This window comes from Pipistrellus hanaki (genome assembly GCF_964339955.1).
Source record: "Pipistrellus hanaki genome assembly, chromosome: 12".
Classification (NCBI taxonomy): domain Eukaryota; kingdom Metazoa; phylum Chordata; class Mammalia; order Chiroptera; family Vespertilionidae; genus Pipistrellus; species Pipistrellus hanaki.
This window is the reverse complement of record NC_140514.1, coordinates 17,556,493-17,583,118: the sequence shown is the minus strand read 5'-3', so window position 1 is coordinate 17,583,118 and position 26,626 is coordinate 17,556,493. Positions and strand designations below refer to the sequence as shown.

General features: G+C 38.8%; 1 protein-coding gene across 3 annotated transcripts; it reads left to right on the top strand.

Moving 5' to 3' along the window:
* Positions 1–1,120: 1,120 nt before the first annotated feature.
* Positions 1,121–25,685, top strand: THUMPD2 (THUMP domain 2 tRNA and snRNA guanosine methyltransferase). 3 transcript variants are annotated; one of them, XM_084900540.1, is made up of 10 exons: positions 1,121–1,293; positions 4,896–5,031; positions 6,383–6,792; positions 7,852–7,929; positions 9,675–9,727; positions 13,208–13,295; positions 18,156–18,227; positions 18,870–18,984; positions 21,514–21,622; positions 23,547–25,684. In XM_084900540.1, the coding sequence occupies exons 1-10, from the start codon at positions 1,258–1,260 to the stop codon at positions 23,869–23,871; spliced, it is 1,422 nt and encodes a 473-aa protein (XP_084756666.1). In that variant the 5' UTR covers positions 1,121–1,257; the 3' UTR covers positions 23,872–25,684. The 3 variants fall into 3 exon arrangements, with proteins under 3 accessions (XP_084756666.1, XP_084756664.1, XP_084756665.1); XM_084900538.1 differs by lacking the exon at positions 4,896–5,031 and having other exon boundaries at positions 1,169–1,293; positions 23,547–25,685; XM_084900539.1 differs by lacking the exon at positions 1,121–1,293 and having other exon boundaries at positions 4,908–5,021; positions 23,547–25,685.
* Positions 25,686–26,626: the final 941 nt, after the last annotated feature.

Below are 26,626 nucleotides of genomic sequence, written 5' to 3'. Positions count from 1 at the left end.
CCCATGCATGAATTTTGTGCACCAGGCCTCTAGTTTTTAATAAGACGCAGAAATGATGAAAGACAGAGTATTTGATTAATGGAGAGAGAATTTGAAGCAACTCTCCTCACAGAAACCCAATTATTTTCTCCCTAAAAAGGCAAGAATTCTACCTATTTCATCTTATCTCAAGCATTGTATAAAAGGCATCCTTGGAAATGCTGTGCTGAAGCAGGGTCCAAGCTGACCAAATGCACTTGACCTGCCCAAGTGAATGAAGAGTAACCACTGACCTCACTGTCAGCTCCTGGAGGGGGACAGACAACAGAAGGGAAAAGGATAGGAGAAGTATGAGGGGAAGAGTGGTTGGAGGACTGCAGCCTTGGACTCAGCCATGGTTCTGTCCCCGAGAGAATGTTTCTGACCAGCCCTTGGCTGGAGAAATAATTTCTCCATCCACCTTGGTCAGTACTGAGATAACCTGCTCCCTACCCACCTCTACTTCTCAACATATAATTTATGCTCTAATTATACCTTGCTGCTCTTGTTGCCTTCCTGCCCCACCTCTTCCCATCACACACACACACACACACACACACACACACTAACATCTGTTGTTCTTTCTACTTAATACACTAACTACACCACCACTACAACCCCTCCACCACCATTCCCGGGAGTCATTGAACTCATACATTCTCCAGCACTTAGCACAAGAGCCAAATTTTCTAAACTTGAACTTCTTCCAACGCCACTTCTTCAAAATAGACTCGCCCAGGGCCGTGCTATTTTGTGGAAGAGCCACATTCTAGGGGCCAAAGGGCCGCATGTGGCTCGCGAGCCTCAGTTTGCCGACCACGGGATTAGAAGGGGTTCTGAACCTTTCCAGAGGCCTCTCCAAGGAGGTGCCAAGCAGTTAGCCCAGGTGACTGACTCCCTTGGGCTCCTGGGCCCCGCGGCCTTGAGTTCCACCCGCTGTCCAATCCGCCAGCTCGGCCCCTGAGAGCGCGGGATCACGTGACCCCGACTGCGCAGCGCTCGCGCCCGGGGCCACGTGACCCAGCCCGGGAGGCGGTCCCAGCAGCCATGGCGGCGGCGGCGGCGGCGGCGGCGGCGGCGGCGGCGGCGGCGGCGGCGGCGGCGGCGGCGGCGGCGGCGGCGGCGGCGGCGGCGGCGGCGGCGGCGGCGGCGGCGGCGGGGCCCGCAGAGCCCCCGTCGGGGCCGGCCGCGGGCGCCCGCTTCTTCTGCACCGCGGGCCGCGGCCTGGAGCCCTTCCTGATGCGGGAGGTGCGGGCGCGGCTGCAGGCCACGCAGGTGAGTGGGCCGCTGCGCCCCGGAGGGCAGAGGGGGGCCCGCCGCGGCCCCCGCCCCGCCGTCCGACTCAGGCCGGACACCCGCGCTCTCAGCCGCGCCGGCCGGTCCGTCATCGCCGCCGGAAAGGACCCCGGCCGGCTTCCCTACACGTCTGTCACCGCACAGCACTCACGGCTGATGTTTTGTTTTGTTTTTTTAAGGGGTTGAAACAAGCTACTACCTGGATTCTTTAACCGAAAACGTGTGGTAGTGTCTGTAGTTAGAATTAGACCTGCCAGAGTTAGAATCCTTTCTGCGCCCTTTTATTGCACATCATCTGTAGGGTCAGTCCCCCGATTCTTTTCCGTTTCCTGCCGGGGGTGGTACTTACTTTATATGTTATTGGGAGGATTCAGTGATTAAAAAGTGCACCTTACACACACACACAGGAAAGAGTTGCTGCAGAAATGCAGTCCTCTGAGGCCCCAGCCCAAGTTGCAGAGGAAGTTAATAGGTTCAGTATGTGTAAGTTGTTCATTGTAGTGAACACGGTTCCAAACGTCAGTTTGGGTTCATGTAGAATAGGCTGAGCTGGTTTCTTGTAAGCAGAGGGAAGAGATGGAACGGAGCCCCGCCTATCCTGACGGGTAATGTGCGTGCACAGGATGTGTTGTTGGGAAAGGAAAGCTGGAATGGACGGTTCCAGCAGCGCCTCTGTTGTTGGAAGCCCCCCAAAGCAGTTTCTGTGTGTGTGTGTGTGTGGGGGGGGTCATGGAAATGTCATCCGTCTTGCTAGACTACCTGCCATTTGTGGGTTTGATCACAGCCACAGCCTTCCATAGTGTCTGAGGTAGCTAATCTGGAAAGCAATATAGTAACAGCTGCTGCCAGGAAGCATTTCATGTATGTCAGGCACCTGTTCTCAGGTGCTTCCTCTGTGTTCACTTGGTTAATGTTCACAACAGCCCTGGGAGGTAGGCTTCACATGTAACAGAAAAGGGAAATAAAGCATAGGTAAGTGCAATACATTATTCAAGCCATGGAACAGGAAATGACAGAGCTGGGGATTTGAACCCAAGATGTCAAGTGAGGCCGACTCCTGGCTTCAGTCATAGACCACTCTGTGACCATGACATAATGCTGCACTAATTTCTTTCAAAAATATTAGAGTTCTTGGTATGAAAAAATACAAGGCTTAACCCAATCTGGGTATGTCAGGAAAAAACAAAGATCCTCTCTGCTTGTTCTCTCTCTCTCTCTCTCTCTCTCTCTCTCTCTATATATATATATATATATATATATATATATATATATATATATATATATATATATATGTGTGTGTGTGTGTGTGTGTGTGTGTGTGTGTTTATTGATTTCAGAGAGAGGGAGAGGGGTAGAGAGATAGAAATATCAAATGATGAAAGCCAAACAGCCATCAGCTGCCTCCTGCACGCCCCCTAGTGGGGATCAAGACTGCAACGCCTGCATGAGCCCCAAACTGATCTGGTTCACGGGTTGATGCTCAACCATTGAGCCACGCTGGCTGGGCATCCATCTTTACAGACAAAAAGAGGTTGAGGGGTGGAGATGTATTTTAATCACAGCAACAACATTCACCGTATGATAGGGAAAGACCTTTGGTGTTGAGAAGAATTAAATGCCAAGCGTCTTGGGAATTGCCATATTTTGTTACTCTGTGTTTTAAGGGTAGCTATGCCTGGAAATGGGATCTGAACAAATAACCACGCTGTTCATATGATTCCCAGAACTTGTTAAACTTATAACCAGAAGTATTTGAGTTTTCATTGGTGTCAACTTAGGGCTTCCTCAAGCAGAGATTCTTCTTCAAGCTGGAATGTTAAGCCCAGACGTTACCATCCCAAAAGCTTAACTAGACCATGCCAGATAAAAAAAAAAAAAAAAACAAGTACTTGGGCTGAAACTGGTTTGGCTCAGTGGATAGAGCGTCAACCTGTGGGCTGAAAGGTCCCAGGTTTGATTCTGGTCAAGGGCATGTACCTTGGTTGCGGGCACATCCCCAGTAGGAGGTGTGCAAGAAGCAGCTGATCGATGATCCTCTCTCATCAATGTTTCTCCCTCTTTCTTCCTCTCTGTAAAAAAATCAATAATATATATATATATAATTTATATATATATATAATTTTTTATATATATATACAAATTATATATATATGATTTTTTTTTAAACAAGTACTTGGAGTTTGGCTTCCCGCTGAATGGGAGCTGCCTAAACATATGGGCACCCCAAATTCCCTGGTGCTTCCGTTCTAGGAGATTAGTTATAACCATGTAGTCAGCCCCTAACCACTGCTAAAAGGAGAATTTCAGGACAGACCACATCCATCCTGAATTAAGGGAGTTGGGTTGACCCAAAAAGGTTTAGGGTTCCATGGGGATCGAGCACCATTTGCCATGCCTCATAAGACTCCCCATAGTCAGGGCTCTTCATTTTCTTTTCTTCCCTGACTTTTACCACGTTATCTACCCAAAGCCTATTTCTGCTTGATGTATATTTCTTGCTTCCATCCATTTTTCAGTCCCCACAGCCAAGTGTCCCATTATTTCTGCCTCACTAATCTGCTTCTCCCTCCAGCATCACATCTACTCTCAGTCCTTTATGCTTCTTCACCAGAGTAATTTTTTTCCTACCAACTAATTTGGTGCTGTCAGTTTTCATCAAAAAGTCTGTAATGTTTGACCATTACCATCTGTGGAACTCCATTTCATGACCATCTATCAGGCTGGCCCACGCTACACCATCCATCCACCTGACAATCAGCATAACAGCACATGTTGCCATGCTAACTTAGGGTTTCCTTTAGCCAGGTTGTCATCCCACCTCTGCATTGTGCCCTTCGTTCTTTCCTTAGAATCCCTCTGCCCAGATCTTGTCAGATTTTTCTTCAAGACTTTTACTACTGATGGCTTTTATATTCAGTGTTACATACCATACAGCTTATTGTTAAGTTTATTATATTGAAGCTTTTTCACTTTCTTCTGGGTTTAATTCACGTTACTGTCTTACAAATTTTACATTTTAATTTGTATGTCTGGAGCGTTGTTATCCATCTTTAGGTTATTTGCTGCTGATAGACCACACAGTAGGTATTTAAAATAAATACCCATTGACATGTTAACCTTGGGCTAGACGCCTAATTTGTCCTAGCCATTATACCTTTTCTTTGCCCACTTTCAAATACTGTGTGAGATTTGGCAATAGAATTACTGAGTATTTTGTGTTCTGTTTTCCTAGTAGTGTGTGTACATGCATATACACATGCACAGTTTGCAAATGGTAGCATAACATAATAAGATTATTGTCTTGGTCACTGACTACGTGACTTTGTATAAAATTTTTAACCTCAGTTTTCTATTCTGTAAAATGGGGGTAATAAAGTCTATCTTAGAGAATTGTTGTAAGGCTAAGGAAAAATAATGTATTCAGAATGCCTAAACCAGTGTCTAACAAATACTAGATACTTCAGAAATGGTCATTTCTGTTGTTAATCTAGATGTTCTGTTTCAATTTATTGAGGGTGGGGGAGAGAAATGGTTCTTCCTCTACACTAGACTAAATCAGTATCTATTTTTTATATCTCTAGGTTGAATATATTTCAGGAAAAGTTTTTTTCACCACATGTTCTGACTTGAATATGCTGAAAACATTAAAATCCGCAGAAAGATTATTTTTGCTGATTAAAAAGCAGTTGCCATTTAATGTTTCTTCTGTAAGTAAAGGTATGGTGTATACCCATACAATATACAAGCATGTACTCCAGAATTTTCTGCTTGATAATTAATAAGTAGCCATTTGACTTTTTTAAGATTCATTCCTATATTGGGCATTGTTAGTTATGTATTTTTCTTTATTTTCTGAATATTATCACCTCATTTTATTACCACCTAATTGTGTCTCTTCTTTTTACAATCTGCTGCCTGTCTTACTAAGATTTTAGTGTCCTAAGTCACGTTTCATCTTTGCGAATTCTGATCAGACACCTTCTCTATAGTTATGTATAGTCAGTTGCATTTATTTAGATTTAGGACATGTAAGAATCCAAAATGCATTGTCTTAATAAATTGTTCAAACTACCATCTTGTAAATTTTAACTAATGAGTGATGTAATTAAAAAACTACTGTGTAGTAAAATATCCTGTTTTAGGGATCTTAGATGTTTGAATAAACTGTTAACCATTTATAAAGCATTAGAATTAAAGGGGGCTTAAGAGATTTTCTGTTTTTATAAATATGCTTAAGGATCTTGATAAAAGCAACAAATAAGGGCCAGACACTGCTGTATTACACATTGCCTTAAACTTCATTTTGATTGCTGATTATGCATAAGAAATCATGTAAGTGTATAATCTATAATAAATTGTATCAAGAAAGATACAAATGGCAAGAAATCAATACATGGCAGAAAAAAATAATTTAAAGCAAATACTAAGATGTTATATTGTGGGATCAATATAATTTCATTCCAATAGTCCACACATTCTCATTATTAGAGAAATACAGTAATGGTTCTTGAGTCATCTTAAAGACCCTTGTTCATCAAGAAAAGATTACATTATTTTGAGTAAGTTATGAATGGATTGTGTACCTGAAGTGTTCCTTTATGGACACTCCTTTTGTGATGTGTGCTAATACTGTATGGTCTGAAATAGTCTCAAAATGTAATTGCTCTGTTTATGAGCTCTGTGTTTTGTAATTCTGTTTTTTTTCAACTTAATTTTATAGGCAAGATTAGCATTATTTCAAAGATTGATATGCATTCTAGGTCATGCTTATATTAAAGAGATACATATATTAATATAGGACAAATGATCCTTCTGTATGAATGATATAGGTAATTCTATAGGAATTTTAAAATGGTTTTGATGTTTGGTATAGAATATAAGAATGAACCTATTTGGCACAATATTCTTAAATTATATAAATTCCACATGAAAGTGAAGTCATTCTTCCTGTAGTAGTTAAAAAAATTTATTTTATAAAAATAAAAATAATGGCATTTAGGAGTGATGAATAAATATAATAGATTGTCTTTAAGCATAGGATAAACTGAATTTTTTTTTTTTTTTTTAGGAAAAATATTTTATGAAATGCAAAGATTTATAAGTGATGATCCTGAAAGTTGGTTGAATGCCATTTCGATTTGGAAAAATCTTCTTGAACTTGATGCAAAAAAGACAAAACTTTCTCAAGGAGATGCTAACCCACTAAAAAGAAAAAGGGGAGAAAATGACATCATTATTGCTAAGAAATTAAAAGCAGAACAAATGCAAGAGACACAAGAGAATAGGGAATGCCAGCTGGAAAAGCCAACAGAAGAGGAAACACTGGAGCAAGGAGATTCTCTCACCGAAAGAGAGGAATGTCAAGAAGAACTTCAGAATGACGTCACAAATGCAGGAGATATTCTTAACCAGAAGGACTTGACCTTCAGAGTTTCCTGTCGCTGCAGTGGAGCCATTGCCAAGACCCTTTCTGCCCAGGTACGCTTACCTCCACAGTGGGTTTCTATTTTCTAGGTGAATTAACTACTCCTTCGATTTAAAATGAGACCAAAACCTTTCACAGAATAAATAACTCGGCTCAGGCAGATAACGTGGCCTAATATAATAATTAAATCTCTTTAAAAATGCATTTTTCATTTTAACTTTATCTCAGCGTCTTAATAGGAATCATATGCCGTGTACTGACCTCCCTTACTAAGTTTTCTTTAACTCACAGATAGCTTTTGCATTTGGAAGTCCTGATATCATGATCTTAAGCTTTTTGGGTTTCTCTTCAGTTCAGTTCTGTTTATTGAGTGATTATTCTGTACAGGGCCCTCTAGGTGTGATTATCACTAGAACCCACACATAAATACACCCAAGGTTTCAACTCTATGAGAGGGTAAACACTACAAACAGTTTCTTTAAAAAACCCGTATTAGTGACCCTTACAGAGTTCAGTGATGTAAGAGGCACATACCCAAAGGTCTGGGTTCTTTGTCCAACCTTAAAATCAAACCCTAAAGTCTGAGTCTAATGTTATTGATCTGGCCATTTTAAACATAGAGGTTTTGCAGTAGATAAATTAATCTTTCAGTTTGCAACCATTTCCTAAAACCCAGAATGGCTTTATCAGGTCATGATATGGTTATTTCATGTCTCTAAAATCACAAGAATAGAGATTGCACATAAGTAGATATTAATGCCATAGAATGTGTTGGGGTGGGAGGATGAAAGAGGGTGTAATATTTTAATATTATAATTTAACATTGTAATTCTAAATTACCAGTGGGTAGTCTGCCTTGACTTTCCTACTAACTGCTGGGAAAATCTTATATCTAACTAGAGGCCCAGTGCATGAAATTCGTGCATGGGTAGGGTCCCTAGTGGTTGCTGGCTTTCAGCCAGGGCCTCCCTCCCATCCCCCGGCTGGCCTCGCCTCCTGGTCGAACTCCCAGTGGAGGGGACAATTGGCACACTACGCTTTTATTATATAGGATACTTAAATTTTCCATTTATAATATTTTTTATCTTTTCTGTAACTTGCTGCTTTTCTAGGAAGTAGGAAGAATAATTGGAATTGCTCTTATGAAACAGTTTGGATGGAAAGCAGATTTGAGGAATCCGAACTTAGAGGTAATGAATGTTTATTTTATTTTATATGCTTATAACCTAATTCTTTAAAGACAATGTCAAAACTAATCTATTGTACTTTTCAATTTGCTTTAGCGTTTCAAAAAGCATGTCTGCATGGATCTAGCAGTCTGATTTTTTTCTTGTATAGAACAATACAGATAATTATGCTAATTATGGCTTTGTTCGGGTTGTAGGATTATGTTTTTCTGTTTCTCTATTTTTAAAACTTGATGAGGTTACACTATTAATTGGAACAAAATAAAACACGTGAGAAAATAAATACAAGTTATAAAAAATAATCTTCACTGTTTTTTTGACAATTGTTATTTTCACCATTCATTTGTAAATTCATTGTCCTACAGCTGTAAATGAAGTAATTGCTAGCCAAAACAGAATGCTTTGTGTTGTTTTACTTTTTGATATTTTTTCACTTTTAAAAAGTAATGCCTGGTGTATATCTTTTATACCTGTCATGTAAAATACTTCGTCCCCAATAATATTCTGACATAAGGGGTCTATCCTTCCTTCATCTCCCTTTCTGCTCTCTGGTTTCCTCCTTTTCAGCTTCCTTTTGATAATCTTTCTGTCTCAAAATTACACTTTTCCATAGTTTAGCTTATGAATAAATATAGTTAATTGAATCCCTATCATCCACTTAATGCAATTAATGTTAGCTATTATTGATAAAAATAATCAACACAAAACAAAATTGGCAACACAAAAAATAACACAGTAAAATGTATGACCAAAATTGACAGAAGAATCAAATCTTAACAAATTTTACTCTGTGAAATTAATAGGAAAAAAAAAACCATAGAGAAGCTATTCTTTAATAACATTTGATATATAAAAATAACAGTATATCATATCTTTACTATAAATTTTAAATAGAATTAATCCCAATAAATCATTTTGCTAAAGTTGAATAATATAAAAAATTGGAAACTTTATCTGTGATGATCAAGGAATTAAATTGACTAAAGGGAATTCATTTCAGATTTTTTTCTTTTCTTGATGAAAATTTATCAATATTGGAATAATCCTGATTAAACTGCATATATATAAAAGTAATCTGGGAGTGAAAGTGTTGTGGTTTAAATGCTCTTGAGGTCAAACAGCAGAATTAGAATATTCCATAAACTTCATCAGATTACAAAAGTAAGATTCTAACTTTTAAAGTTTATTTGGCTACTAATTATAACTTGAGACATTTAAGAACTTTATGGCTTGATGAAGAAAGAGAGGAAGAAATTCACCTCCAGAGAGTAGAGAGAGAAAAGGTCACCCTTGTCTACAGTATATTTGACCTGAAGAAAGTTTTCTGTCACACTAACGGTAGGTAGCCTGTGGTAGTCCTGTGTGGTCTCAACTCTTATTTGAGGTTAGAATTAGGATGGACTTAGGAAATCTCTAACTCCAAATGCTGAAAAACATGATTCCGTTATGGTAATTCAGAGAATCTTTAGGGAGAAAGTGGATCTTGAGATCTTCATAACATGAATCTCCATATAACTTGTATACATAATTAACCTTAAAATTTTTCTATGAAATGTACTTAAAATTTATTTCATCTCTGCTTGAGAAAAATAGTGTGAAACATTCTTTCATATATCACAAATAAACCCTTGGGATTTTTTTTATTTAAAATATAGCTTATATAGGTTCAAAATAGAAAATTTCAAATTATCAATAATTTTGGTAATGCATTTTCTGTTCCATTCTAACTTATGTATTTGTTCTTTCAGATATTTATACATCTAAATGACATTTACTCTCTCATGGGAATTCCTGTTTTCAGGTATTTATATTCTGAACTTCAGATTTATCCCTTAGGGGAGTTTTTAAAATTAAGAACTTTATACTTTTCATTTATAGTATGAGACATTGATACAACAGAGCGGGCTAAAGCAAAGCTTGTAAGTTCTTTACTTTAGCCAGTAAAGTGTTTCCATGGAGCTTAGTGGATATGATTTGATCTGACCTGTAGAGCTGTGAAAGAATTTATCACAATAACCCACTGATTACATCATTCAAACTGAAAAGTATATCTAATTATTTCTATTATTAAATGATTTTCACAGGCCCTTGTTTAAGCTAAAATTTTTAGTCTCTGCATCTTGGAATTTTAATTTAAAATACAGCACAATTCTTAAAATTCACTTTGAACATTAACTATATATAGCTGTGCCACACTGTACATGTGTAGCATAGTTAATAAGAGCTATGGACTTCTCAACAGATTAACTGCAAGTTTGGGCAGATTATCATATTTCTCTTATAAAAGCAGGAAGATGATAGTACCTACTTCATTTGCTTTGTGGTTGGGATTAAATGAGATAACCTGCATGAAAATGCTTGGTACTATTTCTAGGCTACAGTAAGTGTTGAATACATTTCAACTTATTTCTGAAACAGATCAGTAACTAGGGAAAAAAGGGAGAGACATTAGAGTAAGATTAATTTATTCAGTTAATTTCAGTTGAAATGTCTAGTGAATACTTATTATATGCTAAGCACTGTGCTAATTATCAACATTCAGAGATGAGGAAGATGGTTATTAAGTTCAAGGAATTCAATTCAGTGGAAGAACAAAGGTTGGTGAAAAATGCTTGGCTAGAGTTAGAAAAGAGGACCTAACTCTGATGGAGGATGGGAAGCAAACGAACATAGAAGAGAATGATTTAATGAGTCTCTTAATTGGAGAACGCTAAGGAGGACTTCCCCAACTGGACCTTCTAAGCAAAGACTTGCAAAGGCTTGGAGGGAGAGAAAGCTTGCGTTATGTGGGGATAACCAGTGGTTTGAGTACAGATGGGACGGGGAATGCATGAGGAGGGTGGGAGAAAATGAGACTGAGCAATTAGAAACAAGCCATGAAGTGTCTTGTAAGCCATGCTGAGCAACTTGGATTTTATTCTAAAAGCAGTAAGAATATGAAGCAGCAGAGTGATGTGATCAGATTTGTGATTTTTGAGATATTACTAAGGATAATACATTTTTTAATGAAGGGGAAATGAAAAGAAAAAAGGAGGTTTAAACTCTTACAATAGTTCAGACAATAAATGATGAAGAGCTGAACTGTATCACAAAAAGGAGGCCATGAATTCCATAAAAAGTGAAGGAGCTTAGAATAATTGCCAGATGCCTGATTTTGACAACTAGTAGATACTGATGTCAGTCACTGAGAGAGAAAATGTAGGGAAAGTAGTGTATTCAGTGAAAGATGTCTATGAGTAGATATTTAAGTTATAGCTCAGGAGTTCCAGTGACAAGTCTAGGCTGGAGATTTAGATTAAGATACGCAATATACAGAAGGTAAGTGGCCCGAGAAAATGAAGAAATGTATCAAGGTATGAAATACAGGGAAGGAATGTGCTCAGTTTACACATGTTGAATTGGCAGTACTCTGGGTAAAAAGTGTCCAAACACACATTAAAAATTAAGATCTGGGATTCAGATGGCAAGTCTGGGTTATAAATGTAGATAAGAGCATCTTCGTCTTGGTAATAGAGATAATATGTAAGAGAATAAAGATGAAACACATATATGTGGAGAGGAGTATCAAAACTACATTTACTTTTATGATTGAACACATTGGCCAGATTCGATGAAAGTGGAGAAGTATTTTTATTTTCAAGGAATTTATTTCTGAATAATTTCTCCCCCTAAATAATTTTGGACCCTTTTGTTGAAGGAACAGCAGATAATTTTTCCAGGTTTACGAAAAATAAAAACATTTACTTTGGTCACATGTTAATGGGGTTGGCCCCCATAAAATAAAACCTCTTTTGGTAAAAATATATACAATAATTGTCAAAACTTTCAGAGATTCTACATAAATCCCTATTGCTTACTTAGAAAGGCACTTATATATAGGGTATCCCTCAAAAATGTATATGCACACTTTGAATAATTATAAAGGCAGTGTTTATAAAAATACATTTACTTCAAAATTGAGCTATCAGCTATTAAAGCATATATACATTTTTTGAGGATACCCTGTATATGAACAAAGACAGTTTTCCATACCAAATCTATTTTGGTATCTAAGAGTGAAAAACAATCTCTCAATTCTGGTTTTAATATGTTTTGTAGCAAGACGGTAGTATCAAGATTCATTGATCAAAATATTTCCTAGTCATTTTACCTGCAAAGTTTATATTCCAAATCTATGGCTATAATGCTGTCTGAAATGTGAATTATTTTCCGATAAACCTTTAAAAAAACAAACTCCAATGTATTTACCTGCAGAACTTCTTTATTGTAACAGTGAATATACAATTACACTGTTTTATTTGAAAGAGATACCTCATCTCATTGTAACATTTTAAGAGGCTTACCATAAATGCTTACAAAACAGGGTAACTTAAAGTCAAAGACAGATCAGAAATAAAATGACAAAAGACATGAGGTTTGGAGAACACTGTGACTTTGTATAATGTTCAGAGAAGAGTCTCTTAGTGGTTTTGGAACAAGCCTAAAACAACCAAGCACTAATCCTCGAAATCAAATAGTCATATCTTACCAACACATTATATAAATGAAATAGAAAAGTGCATTCAAACTTCTAAGGAATTTATTCATTGCATTAGACACCATAGGAATAATATTTTGAAAAATTTTTTTTATCAAATCTGGAAACACCGATAGCATCGATGAGGTGGAGGGTGAAGTATGAAGTGGTAGATAATGAGACCAGGGAACTCACTTGGGAGATGTCTGCTTCGTGCAGACAGTGCAGTGTCATGCTTCATTTCATCTTTTGAGAGAGATGCTAATGAACAAAACACAAACTTACTAAAGGAACTTTCTACAGAGAACTATTTCAAGTGTTAGTATCCACCCAGTCCTGCCTATCCTACATCCCTGTCACAAAACAGCACGTGCTTCTTGATGATTCCTCATCAGCACACAAAAGGTCCCTTCCATATGGGAAACAGGGAACTACTAAAACATTTTAGAAAAATCCCCCTCACGTGTCATAACATTTTTATAAAATAAATGCCATAGGGTTTAAGTTGCTGTTATTTAAAAACTTTACCTTTCTAAAGTACCATACTAGCTAGTTAAACAAGGTGCCAACTAGAGAAGGTATTATTTCTGTAAGAGGGTTAAATACTCCCAACTCAGAGAATATTAACACTTTAGTAGTGCGCGTGGCATGGACATGGTGAGGTGATTCACAGACATGGACAGGTAAGTCATTTTTATTTATATCAGGTTTTTGTTTGACTTACAGTAGTATTGGATCTAGCATCCGGTTCCTTTTCCTTTGTAGGGTTTCTTTAGCCAGCAGAGCTTACCTCAGGACAGCAGGACTGAGGTCTACCGTAGCATGGGCAATGGCCTCTGTCGCTGAAATTAAGGTAAGGAAAATGTCCTCATTCTTGTTAATACATTAGTGAGGTTCTTTCCGTAATTAACTTACACGGTCTTTTATTTACGGACATCTTGATTGCTTGCTTTTGTTGTTGTTGTTGTTCTTTTTTTCTTTTTTTTTTTTTTTTTTTTTTTTTGCTAGTTTTGTTTGTGATTGCCATTATGTTTACGAAGTTCTGCAGTGATATGTTTTTAAATATTGTTGAACTTCTGAGAGTATTTTGCCTATGAAAAAGCTGGGTTAAAAGATAGCCACATTTTATTCTTCCTAATATTTTTGTGTTACAATGACGTGGGCTGACAAACCTCTACTACTTAAAATTTAGAAGTTTTTCTCCTGTGACCAAATCTTGATCAATTTTTATCAATGTTCCATAGACATAGAAAAAAATTTATTTTGTAGTCAATGTCCTCACTGTCTTTGCTTACTATTTTACTATCTGCCTACTTTTGGAAGGTATTTGAAATCTCATTGATATTTTTTTTTTAAGTTTCTACATTTTTATTAATGTTTGCCTTATTCAGTACTTTGGTGTACACAGTTGCTATTGCTTCATCATGAGTTATACCTGTTTATTGTTATGTAAGTTTTCTTTAACTCAAATACTAAGTTAAAACCTAAATTTTATCATGTGTTATTCATATTTTCACTCCTTTCTTTATCTTTGCATTTGCCTAATATGTCTTTGACCCTCCCTTATTTTCAACTTTGCTTTCAGTGAGTTTTCAAAAACACACAGCTCTGTTTGTATCCCACTCTGATGGTCTCTGGTTGTCGATGAGAGAACTCAGTATAGTGACAGACACACCTGATCGTATTTCTCCTATTTTACTCTGGTTATAACTAGTTACAGTTTACTCTTTTTATTTTTGCTAGTTTGATCAATTTACTTGTAATCATTTCATTGTTCTCCCTAAGGTTGGAGATTTTACTTTTTTGTCTAGTCCATGAATGGCCCTCTTTCCCAGCTCTCTTAGTTAAACACATAGCACTCTGCTATTATTTTAAAGCAAGATCTCTACTTCCTCTGCCAAGGCAGTTTCTATCACCAAGACATTACAGTCTTCCCCTTGTTCCTATTGTAAGATGAGATCGTACTCTAGAGAACTGTTTTCTCTCCTCCTGGCCCCACCTTTACTCCTCCCTGCAGTGAGACCTTTGAAAGATTTCATCTTCTTTCACTCCCAACCCCCAACTACTAGATTGAACTGAATTATTTATCATTTGTCAGATTTCCCTTGTAGATCTCTTCTGTTTCAAAAGTTCTTATTTAGCCCTTATGTTACACAGCCTATCCTTCATTATTAAGATAGAATTGTTTGTAGGAAACACATAAAGATATATTGTAAGGTGTACCACTCCTCACCATGGGTCTTCACTTTGTCTTTCCCCATTTGAGGTCTCTGCTCGGGTTTGTTTATTGCTTGGTTAAGGTCTTGGCTTAGGTATTTTTCTCTCATGTGGTATTTTAATAATTTACTATCTGAATTTCTATGTATCTCAGATCTCTCCCTTTCATCCTGGTGGCTATACCCATCTTGGCTTGAGTTGGAGTCCTTTTCTCTCGGATGTCGATAGGCACTGTCCATTGTCTTTTAGCTTCCCGTGTTACAGCTGAGTTCTTCGTGCCAATATGGTTTTCTTTTCCTTTATAGTTATCTTGTTCTTTCTGCTCAGAAGTTCATAAGACTTTCCTCTTTGGTCCTATAAAGTTCAGGAATAGTACCAGGATATACTTCTATAAATGCCTTTTCTATTCAGCCCATAACTCGGTGAGCCTGACTGCCTGGGTTCTAACTCGGTTCCACCACTTACTGTCAGGGAAACCTTGGGCAAGACACAACATTTTTGCTCCTCAGCTTCTCATTTGCAAAATGAAAAGAAAAATTTCATGAAGTCATGTGAGAATCAAATGAATTAGCATTTATCAAGTGATTTAAACAGCACCTAACATGAGAAAGTGTATAAATATTAGCTATTATAGTAATAATTATAGTTATAATACTTATTTGGAGTAGCTAATGATTATTTAAAAATATATTATTTCTGTAGCTCAGGCACTTTTTCTCATTACTTAATTATTATTACCTCACTTACTTTGCATTTAGTAACTTTACCCTTAAACTACTCTGTTTTCTGCTTCTGAAATTTTTTCTCTCTTTCTTTCTCTCTCAGGACATTTTGTTTCTTTCCATCAGGTACCCTCTGGCTTTGACTGAAACCTGACCATCCACTGAGCATTCTGCTTCCTCTGTAGACATATTGAGGGACCACGGGGCCTGGAGGTGGGGTAGGTGTTCTGCTTGCTCGCTCCTTTTGCCTGAAACCTCTCAGTGCCTCGGAGGCACATGCATCAGGTTATTGCAGTTACACTGGGTCTCTTCCTGTCATTTCTGTCAGAGTGGGAGACCTTATTCCTGTTAGACTAGTAATTCTCTAGGATCCCACTATCCACTTTGGAATCTGACCTGACAAGGTCTTGGCTTCCTACCTCTAATGACCCTAGACCTTCTTATACCCAGAGGGGAATGCCTCCCCAAAACCTCAATTTCATGAGTCCTGCTCTTAACCCTTTCTTTCCTGTTCACATCCTCCAGCACCCTACATATTCTTTAGCCTCTTGGACCTCCAGGCATTTGACCCACCCCTGCCCATTACTTACCACCTGACCTCTTTTCCCCTCACAGCTTGGATTTTATAATTTACCATTACAGTCGTTTCCTTGCTCATGCTTTTAACTCTGCTGATTCTTATATGACTTAAATACTAGAATTAGAAGTGAACTTCAACATGTTCTCCTCGCCAAATCTACCAGCGAACGAGTATCAGTGCCCACATCCATTGCCCTTGTCTCACTCCATTACTTGTGGACTGGATTTTGGTCCCTCTTCCCTATATTAGGACTTTCTCTCTACTGGGTCATTCTACATCAGTGGGAACATTTGTTATATAATATCTTGCAACTTGAAAAAATTCTCCTGAAGCCACATGCTCCTTCAGCTACCACCCTGTTCTATTTCCGTTTACGGAAAAACTCATAAATCTAGTTGTCCATACTTGCTGTCTCTCCCTCCTTTCTTCCCATTCTCTCTTGTGCCCACTTCCATCAGGCTTTCAACAGCACTCCCCTGCGACCGCTCATCTCACACTTACCCTACCAGCACTCTGACGCCTTCAGCTCCCTCCTCCTTGGAGTGGTTCTTTCCAGTTTGTTTCAGGAAGATCACTCTGGTTGCTCCTCCTACATGAGCATGTGCAGCTCTCAGCATTGCATTGCTGCATCTTCATCTTCCAAACCTCTACCACTCGTATACTTAGAGATCGCCAGGACCCAACCATAGACTTTCTTTTTTAACTTCTCTCCTCTTGGATGACTCATCCAGTTCTGGTGCTTTAAGTGCCATCTGTAAACTAACGCTGATGTTCCCAAATGTATATCTGAAGCCTGAACCTCTCCCCTGAACTCCAGACTCACGTGTCCAGCGACTCATTTGGTCTCTCTAGTTGGGCTAGGAGTATCTCAAAGCTAGCATGCCCAGAACTGTGCTCTTGTCTCCTTTGAAGCTTCTCCTCCCCAGTTCTTCTCTCCTCAGTAGCAGGCACCTCTCCTCTTCCAGTTGCACAGGTCAAAGCTTTACTCATTTCAGATTGTTATCATACTCCACATCTGATCTAACCTGTTGGCTCCACCTTTAAAATATATCCAGAATCCAACCAACCACTCTCCCACTTCCACCAATACCACTCTATTTTGTTGTTATTGTTGTTAATCCTCACCCATGGATATTTTTCCATTGATATTTAGAGAGTGGAAGGGAGGGCGGAAGCAGGGGGGGAAGAGAGAGAGAGAGAGAGAAACATCTATGTGAAAGAGACACATTGATTGGTGGCCTCCTGAACACACCCCAACTGAAGTTGGGAATTGAACCTGCAATCCAGGTACATGCCCTTGACTGGGGATCAAACCCATATCCTTTTTGGTGCACAGGCCACCACTCTAACCACCATGCAACACCAGCCAGGGCAACTGCTCTTAATTTAAGCTGCTGTCATCTCCTAGATCCCCTAACAAGCCTGCCTGTTAACACTCTTACCCTTCTATTCTATTCTCAACAGATCATCTAGAATGATCCCTCTGAAATGTAATGTTATGTTACTTCTCTGCTCAGAGCTCTCCAATAGCTCCCCATCCTTCAGAATAGAATCAGAATCCTTACAGTGTCCACCAGGTCTGACCTGTGACCACCCGGGTGGGAGTGATTAGTTTTTTCCTCCAGATTTCCTGTTCTCTTCCCAGGTGCTGATAGGACAGCACTTTCCTGGGCCCTTAAAATTGGGTGTGTCATGTGACTGACATGCTTTAGTCAGTTAAATGTTGGTGGACATGTCACTTGTAGATGGCACCTTTAAGGCCTAACCCATAATTTGTCATACTGTTTTTCCTTCTGCCACAGCGATAGCAGTACTCCAAATGGCAGCCACGTTGTCAATTTGGCTCCCAGAAAAAGGAGCCGAAGCCTCCGCTGCCTTACTATGGTCATGTAACATGAGGTTATATGGTGTTACTACAGGCAGCAGAAACCAGCCCATCTTGATGGAATCTCATGCCATCCTCTTTGCTATGATCGCCATTTTTCCCCTCTCATTCAGTGTGCTTTGGCCATTCTGGTCTCCTTTCTAATCTTTAAACATGCCAAGCATAAACTTGCCTTAGGGCTTGAACTACCTGAAATTCCTAAAGTGTAAAAAGGAATCTTTACTCTTAAAATATTGATTCCTCAAATGTTGGTTTCTTTTATGATGCCTATTAGATTTAATAACACCAAATCAATATTTCTGTCTATAGACTGGTGCATTTGTTTTAGATCCAATGTGTGGACTCGGAACAATACTTTTGGAAGCAGCTAAAGAATGGCCGGTAAATTCTAATTATTTATTAAAATTATTAATTCTAATTATTATTTTATTTTTTTAAATATGTTTTATTGATTTTTTTACAGAGAGGAAGGGAGAGGGCTAGAGAGCTAGAAACATAGATGAGAGAGAAACATCGATCAGCTGCCTCCTGCACACCTACTACTAGGGATGTGCCCACAACCAATGTACATGCTTTTGACTGGAATCAAACCTGGGACCCTTGAGTCCGCAGACTGACACTATCCACTGAGCCAAACCAGTTTTGGCACTAATTATTATTTTAATTATATGAGTCATTATTTACTATTGTGAAATGGCTTATGAAGGGTTAATTAAGTTGCTGTTATTTTTTAAAAAATAGTATGATAAATTTAGTAAGATATGAATAATCTTAATAATTAGTCATGACATTATGCTAATTTCTAAATTCCTTAGGCATTTGTAACTGTAAAATATTAATAGATTTTAAAATTTTTGCTATTGAGTATCATTTTAAAGAAATACTATAAAGTTGTTTCAACCTGAATGAACAAATCTATTGATTTCACTTTCACTATTTGAGAAAATGGCAGTAAGTTTTCTTAACTACAGGAAATACCTGATAGTTTTATTTATGCTTGAAATCAGAATTTCTTTCCCACAGGATGTGTACTATGTGGGCGCTGATGTCAGCGACTCACAGTTACAAGGTGCGTGTGACAACGTGAAAGCTGCAGGCCTCGTGGGTAAAATTGAGTTACTTCAAGTCTCTGTTATAGGTAAGATATTAAAAATGCTTATTAAACACTTGGGGAAATGAACATATGTAAGTATCTTTATTCCTCTGGATAAACCCCCTTTTCAGCCTCCTGCAGGCCCTCCTATTTGTAGATGCAAAGACAGGAGAGAGCTATTGGAATGACAGCTGTTGAGAAGCCTTCAGTCTTGGGTCGAGTCCAATGGCAGGATGAGACTCCAGAATGTGAGGGCAGAATTAATGGCAGTCTTCCCTTATAGAAACTCTGAGTGTGAGTTAATTGTGGCACCAGGTATAGTTATGACAGGGAGTGATGGCTTCTCCAACTTATGGGGCCGGGATGCTTCTGTTGGCCTGAACATCTGTGCAGGAATCACGCTGGAGCATTGGGAAACTCCATCCCAGCAAGACCTACTGCCATGCTGGCCTTGAGTCACATTACAGCTAGAACAGGCCAGCATTAGATAATTTGGCCTTCACCCTGGGCTTTCCCATTCGAAGGCTGTCTCACCTTGAAAGCAGCATCAGGTGCCGTGAGGAAGACAGCTTGAGCACAGGGGTTGTTGAGGCGCCAGAGGAATTGGTTTCAGGATGGTGTCAGGAAATTGGTTGGCACTTCAGAGCCCCAAGTTAGGTGTCATGGAATGTCATCTGAAGGCCATTTGTGCCAATTCAGATGCCAACAGGAGTCCACAATTTGGGGTGTGGAGGAAAAGTAGTTTAGTGCAAACAACTCCACTGTAAAGCAGCACTGCTGTGGAGCAGCTGGGTAGTGCTACCGCCCCAGTGGAAACTGCATGGCTGTGAGGCTGCCTGCAGCCTGGCCATGCTGCTCTCATCAGCTCTGCTCTGCTCCAGAAAGAGGTCTCTAGTGATTCAGCTCCAGCCAGGGAAATGCAGGCTTCAGTCTTTGTGGAAATTCTGCTCATTCTCAATTCCAGATTTTCTCATGTACATAAAAATGGGTGGGAAGTAAAATAAGTAGAAAATGAAAAGAATCCTCAGAAAATATGGAAGTTACGATTGGATGTATTGCCATATGATAATCTCATTTCTGAGACAAAAATGTAAAGATGAGCAAGAAATTTAGATTTCATAATCAAACACTTTAATTTTATTTAGTGATAATCTTCAACTTGTTGAATATCAATTATTTAGGCTTAGGGCTTAAGTAGATGTTCTTAACATTCTGGATCCCCTTTAAAAGTTCAGTGAAAGCTAAAAATAAAATATTGTAAATATGGCTATAATCAATGTACTCATAATACATAGTGTTTAACTATTCCTGATGAAATAACTTGGTAAAATATATTCTTCATAGATGCTAAAACTAGCATATTTTATTAGGTCTATATTTACTAAGCCCTTTGTCAGTCAGGCAAATTCTCTGTGGCCATACTACAAGATGTTTTAAATAAACCAGAATAAACTGTATGCTTTAAACCTATATGCCTAGGATTTCTTATTAAAACATTTAAAATTATTTTGTCCTTTTTTATGTTAAATTCAAACATTTATCATCACATAGCTTTAAATGTTTATAAAACATGGAGAAATTTTCATCTGCAATATAAAGATAATGTATTACTTTTGGAAAAAAGTGTTTTGTGCCCTATTTATCTTATACTAGTGACCCAGTGCACAGATTTGTGCACATTGAAAGGAAATTAATTAGAAGAAAGACTCACTCAGTAATTATATTACTGCAAAAAATTACATGTCAAGCCCTAACCAGTTTGACTCAGTAGATAGACAATCAGTCTGCAGACTCAAAGGTCTCAGGTTCAATCTGGCAAGGAAGGGCATGTACCCAGTAGGGAGTGTGCAGGAGGCAGGTGATTCATCAATGTGATGTTTCTAACTATCTCTCTCCCTTCCTCCCTATAAGAAATCAATTAAAAATAAATAAATAAATATATATATGTAGTATTATAAAATTAAAATACAAAGTATTTTAAAATGAGTCAACATTTATTTTTAAATTGCCAGTGCACGTCATATGTACTGGCTGGTCAGTCGGACGGACACTTAGCCTTTTATATATATAAATTATCATCTAAATTCTTTTGATGAAGCAACTGAATTAAAGAATCTTATTCTCCAAAATAAAATAAAATTCAATGAAAGCTATGGCTCATCTCCCTTAAAAATAAGAAAAATCTACACATGCAAAATTTTATATATAACTATGAAAGTTAGAATATAATTTTGTAAAAGGTTTTTCTAGACAATTTAATAGATTTCTTCTTGGAACTGTCTGGCAGTTTTTAGTCATGTACTATGTTTAGAGAATTGAATTTTCTGGTTAATTTAAAATTCTACTTAACGTATATCATACCTGAAAAACCAAAGAACAGAACATAATTGCTGTACCATTTACCTTCAGTGATTCTGAGATCCTTTTAGAAATTTGTAATTTCTTAGACATAATATCAGCTAACCTAAATTTTATTTAATATGCAAAAGTAATCCTGCATATTTTAATTTTCTCATCTTCAGGTTGTAAATACTTGAACTTACTTAATAGGATTATCTGATTTCTGTATTTCAGAATTGCCATTGCCTTCAGAAAGTGTCGATATTATTATTTCTGACATCCCATTCGGGAAAAAGTTTAAGTTAGGGAAAGACATCAAACGCATTCTACAAGAAATGGAAAGGTAAGGAGTTGAATTTATTTAAATAATTTTGAGATATTGGGCATTTCACCAAAATATATCATAGCTCTTCAGTTAAGATTTGATTGCATTTTAGTAATTTCCTAGAGTTTGGGTAGCTTAATTTTCTAAGGTTTTAAATCAGAAGTTTATGACTGAGAAAAGCAGAGGCTCCTTTAGGTAGATAGTGAGGGAGGGCTCTCCAAGGGCGTGGTAGTTGAACTCTGGGACCTCAATAAAGAGAAAGCACACAAGGGAATGAGTGTTAAGTGCAGACTGACCAACAAGGTCAAATGTTCTAGGATGAGAAAAAGCTTCTTGAGTTTGAGCAACTGAAAGGAAGCTCAATTGCTCAGACCGTAGTGAGCAAAGGGAAGCAAGCGGGCAATGGAGTGGCAAAGATAGGTGAGGGTCAGATCGTGTAGGAGTTCAGAATTTATTTGCAATATAGTGGGAGAGAGGGTTAGCAGGGATTTACTTTTGTTTTCTATGTGGAAACTGGGAAGGGAGAGTGGAAGGAGCAACGAGAACGGAAAGGAGATTGTTGCAATAGTGCAGCTGGATTTGAGGATGGGAGTGATGTAGATGTGGCGTCGTTTAGAGACGGACTTATCTGGATTTGCTGATTGTCCTGACATCTCTGCTGGGCGTGTGGAGATCCTCCTTAGCTCTCAGTTCTTTAGCTGTCACGCTGGTTCCTTACCTACACAGCCAAGTTGCTTGATAAGATGTGCTTGGCATCTCTGCTCTTCACCTTCCGGTTCACTCCTGGTCCCAGCAGACCAGCACCTGCTCCTGCCCTCACGTCAGATTGATCTCTCCAGGTTCACTGGTGACTTCTTATAACCGTAGTCATTCGTTAGTCCTGTAGCATCTGACACTGTTGAGACCATTCCCTTCTTGAACTCCTTTGGCTTCCAAGACATTGCTTTTGTCTAGATTTTCCCTAGGGTTGTGTTTCATGGGCTCCCCCTCTATCCTTCCTTATTAAGTCTTTTTCCTTGCCCCTTTTTCTCTTCTCACCGTGCATTGCCACTTCAGATGATCTCATCCACCATGATGGCTTTATCTACCATTTACTGTGGAGAACTCTAAAATCTCCTCCTCCAGCCTGGTCTTTCTCATTACCTCCAGGCTGTCTATCCCGCTGCCGATTAGAATCCACACTGATATCCCAACAGAATTCTTTTCTTCCCTCCTCCTCCCATCACCCTCTTATTCACCGTCAAGCCAAGCTACTGTCAGTGCCTCCTCCTCTTTAGTCCTCCCTGTCCCTGATGCTTTCTCTGCCTCTAACACCTCCCTCACGCCAGCCCCTAGTTGTCACTTGGCCTGGCTCACCTACTTATCCTTTAACTCGAGGTGTAGGTTTGAGACCCACTCTTTGCTGGCCTCTCCCCTACTGTTCAGTAATCTCTTTAGCAACTCAGAGGACTGCATGTCATTCATGACTTTTTCCACATAAGTACTATACAGACTTTGGCCAGAGGATTGAGCAAATGAATTCTCCTCAACAAGCTGATATTTCAAGGACTTCCCTTTTGCCAATCCTTTGTTCATGTCTTCTTTCCTGGTGGTTTTCTTCTGCCATCAGCCGATTGCCTTTAATATATGCTGAATCCTTAGTATTTTTTCATTTGCCTTTCCTTTTGTACAGTCATTTATTAGAATATTATTATAAATTACTTTGAGGCTTGCCTTTTAAGAAGAGTAAAAATAGATAATTAAAGCAGATTTGTACTAGCTATTCCATAATTACTATAATGAATATGCATTATGGAAGATTCTGCCTAATTATCAAACTCCCCATTCTTAAATAGATAAAATTAAATTTTAATTTAAAAACACCAAATATTTTCAATAAAGTGGTATTGTTTATTATCTGAAAAGGAGGAAATGCTTATACCAGTATCATTTTTTGTCACAGAGTGCTCCATGTTGGCGGGACCGTTGTACTGTTGCTCAGTGAAGATCACCGTAGGCGCCTCACAGACTGTGAAGGGAGCAGCTTCCCTTTGAATTCCAAAGGCAGCCACTCCGATGAACCTGGAGTTGAAAAATGCTTGATTCTCGAAGGAGACACTGGCATATCAGAGACAGTGTCATCTTCATTTGAAGCCAGTCACCAGGAATGCTTACCTAAAATGCCACCATTTGGCTCCTTGGTGCCGGTGGAATGCTACAAAGTTAGCCTTGGGAAAACAGATGCATTTATATACAAATATAAGAAGTCATCTTCTTCTGGACTGTAGCAGGCTAGATACTGTGAGCCACGTTCAAGGCCTTACATGTCAGCCCTGCAGAGAGCGGTTGCCTCTAGGGTCCTGATAGTGTCACAGAGTAACCAGTCGATAGGTCCAGGGGGCGTGGCTGCTGGACGCAGGATTTTAATAAATTTCTGCTTTAGGCTCTAAAGGGCTGAATGTTTCTGACAAAGAACAGTGAGTACATAATTGAACTAAAATACTCTTAAACTTTGTATTTTTATGTTAATTCTTTTTATATCAAACTTGATTTTCAAACCTATGATTTTTTTCTCTACTGGAATGAAAATGTTATGTGCAATACATTTTATATGTTATATATGTCTTATGTGAAACATCTGTGGGAATAATAACAATCTAAATTAAGCCAATATCCTCCAACATGATAGAAAATAGTTTGCGGTTTTTTTCTAAACTAATGAATAAACTGTTACCTCATTCTTACTTAAATTGAATGCAGTCCTTGTATTCACTACTTGAGAAGAAGAAACAGGAGAGAGGATAATGTGGCTGCAGTAGAGTGAGTGAGCTGGAGAATGAGAGCTTAAAGACCACGTGAGTGGCAGTTTAGATTCTATAAGGCCTTGAAGGCTGTTATTTTTACTTTGACTCAAAGCCACTTGAGAGTTTTGAACAGGTAGCAATCTAACATACATTTTATAGGATCACTATGACTGCTGTATTGTGAATCGATTGCAAGAGTAGAAGTAGAGAGGCCAGTTGAGAGGTTTTTGCAATAATCCAAGAAGGGAAAACAGTAGCTTGCCCCACGGTGGTAGCAATAAAGGTGTGAGAGGTGGCTGGGTTCAGAATGTATTTTCAAGCTAGAACCAACAAGATCTGATGTGTATGTGGTGTGATAGATGGAGAAGAGGTAGAAACAACTACAAAATTTTGGGCAAACATCTGGAACAATGGAGTTTCCACCAAATGAGAGGGGAAAGGCCACAAGAAGGACAGTTAGGTGGGAAGTGTCAGAAGTACAGTTTTAGACTTGCTGTTTTGAGATGTGTATTACACCAAGTGGAGATGTTGAGTAGGCAATTGAATATATGAAGATGCAATTTAAGAAAAAGTCTGCTCTGGAGATACAAATTTGGCGATTTTCAGCACGTAGGTGCCATGAAGCTGAATGGGATCACCGCAGGAGTGTGTGTGGGAGAGAAAGAAAGGGGAGTCTCCAACACTACGAGGTTGGGAGCAGAGGAGGAAGGATGGAGGCAGGAGGAAAACAAGAATGGTTGCCTGGAAGGCAAATGAACAAGGGATATGGTAGAGACAGTAATGAACTATTAAATACTAATAGCTATCCAAGTCACATAAGGACAGGAAATTGACCATTGGCTTAAACAGTGGGAAAGTCATTCCTGACAATGGGAGTTTTGGCGGAGTGGAGAAGAAACAAAACCAGACCTGATTAGGCTTAACAAACAGGAAAAGAGCTGGAGGGACTATGGACAACTCTTTCACATAGTTTTGCTAAAAAGGGAGAAAATGGAGGTAGTATGTTGGTAGTGTGTGAAATCAAGACAATGATTTTTTTTTTTTAATGTTGACAAGACTGTTCCAGGAAAGATGAAAAACTGATGAGGTAGGAAAAAAGAATAAATGCTGGAGAAGGGTCCTTGAATAAGAAGAACACAATCTGCACAAGAAGGAATAAGCTTTCGATAAGAGCATGAATAATTTCTCCATGGTTACGAGTGGGAAAGCAGTATACAGGCATTTCTGCAACAACATGATAAATGTGCTCCTGAAAATTTTTTATTCTCAAGTTCATGCACTAAAAATAACAATTTATGGAAAAAATCAGGTTGGAGCTGACTGTTCTAAATCTACCTAACTTTGCAACCTTCGTATTAACAAAAACTCCAATTACCATAATTATTTAAAAACAGATATAGTTATAATAAATACATCAGTAAATAATTTCACTCCCAAGAAAGGGGCAAAGACAACCTGATAGTGTAAGGTTTGAGGCGCAGGAAACTGACCACCAAGACATATTAAAGTTTATTCCCCAGTAATGAGTGGGAGGTAGAGAAATCAGATTGAAGGAGTGAGGAGGGGGATGGACCCAGCCGGGCTGCCTTCACAGATGGAGATGGAGACCACAGCACGTGGAGGGTCCGGGGAGCCTTTAGAGGGGAGGAACAGGAAAGGGTTGGATCCAGAATGGAACAGGAAGGAATGGACTCCAGAGCACCTTGGCACGCGCTGATTGGTGGTTCAATATCTTGGGGATGTCTCTGTGGCAGATGCCAGTAATGTCATAACTCCGCCCACCAGTTGGAGGGAGGGAGGGAGGATCTCACAGATAGAATCTGATGGAAGGGTAGAAGCTGCTGAGTTGTACTATAAACACTCCCAGACCGAACCTGTGGTCACCCTGACCCAAGAAGAGGAAGATGCGGTGAATAGGCACCGTGGAAAGCACCTATGCAATAGCTTGTTCGTTTGAATGATTCCCCTGGTGTCCTTCACATTCAGCTGCTCTTACCTGGTGGCACAAAACATTCATTGTGCTGGGAGGAAAAGTCACTGATGAACCCACCCAATTTCCACATTACAGCAACAGCATCCCCTGACGGAGCCATAATATATGAGTTAACATTACAGAAACATGCATTGTAGAACAGACCACAAGTGGGAGCAGATGCTGGAAGGTGGGCAGATGTGAAGGTAGACTGCAAGTTCTCTTCTGACTGCTTCCATTTTCTCAGTGAGAAATTACGTGGTCATT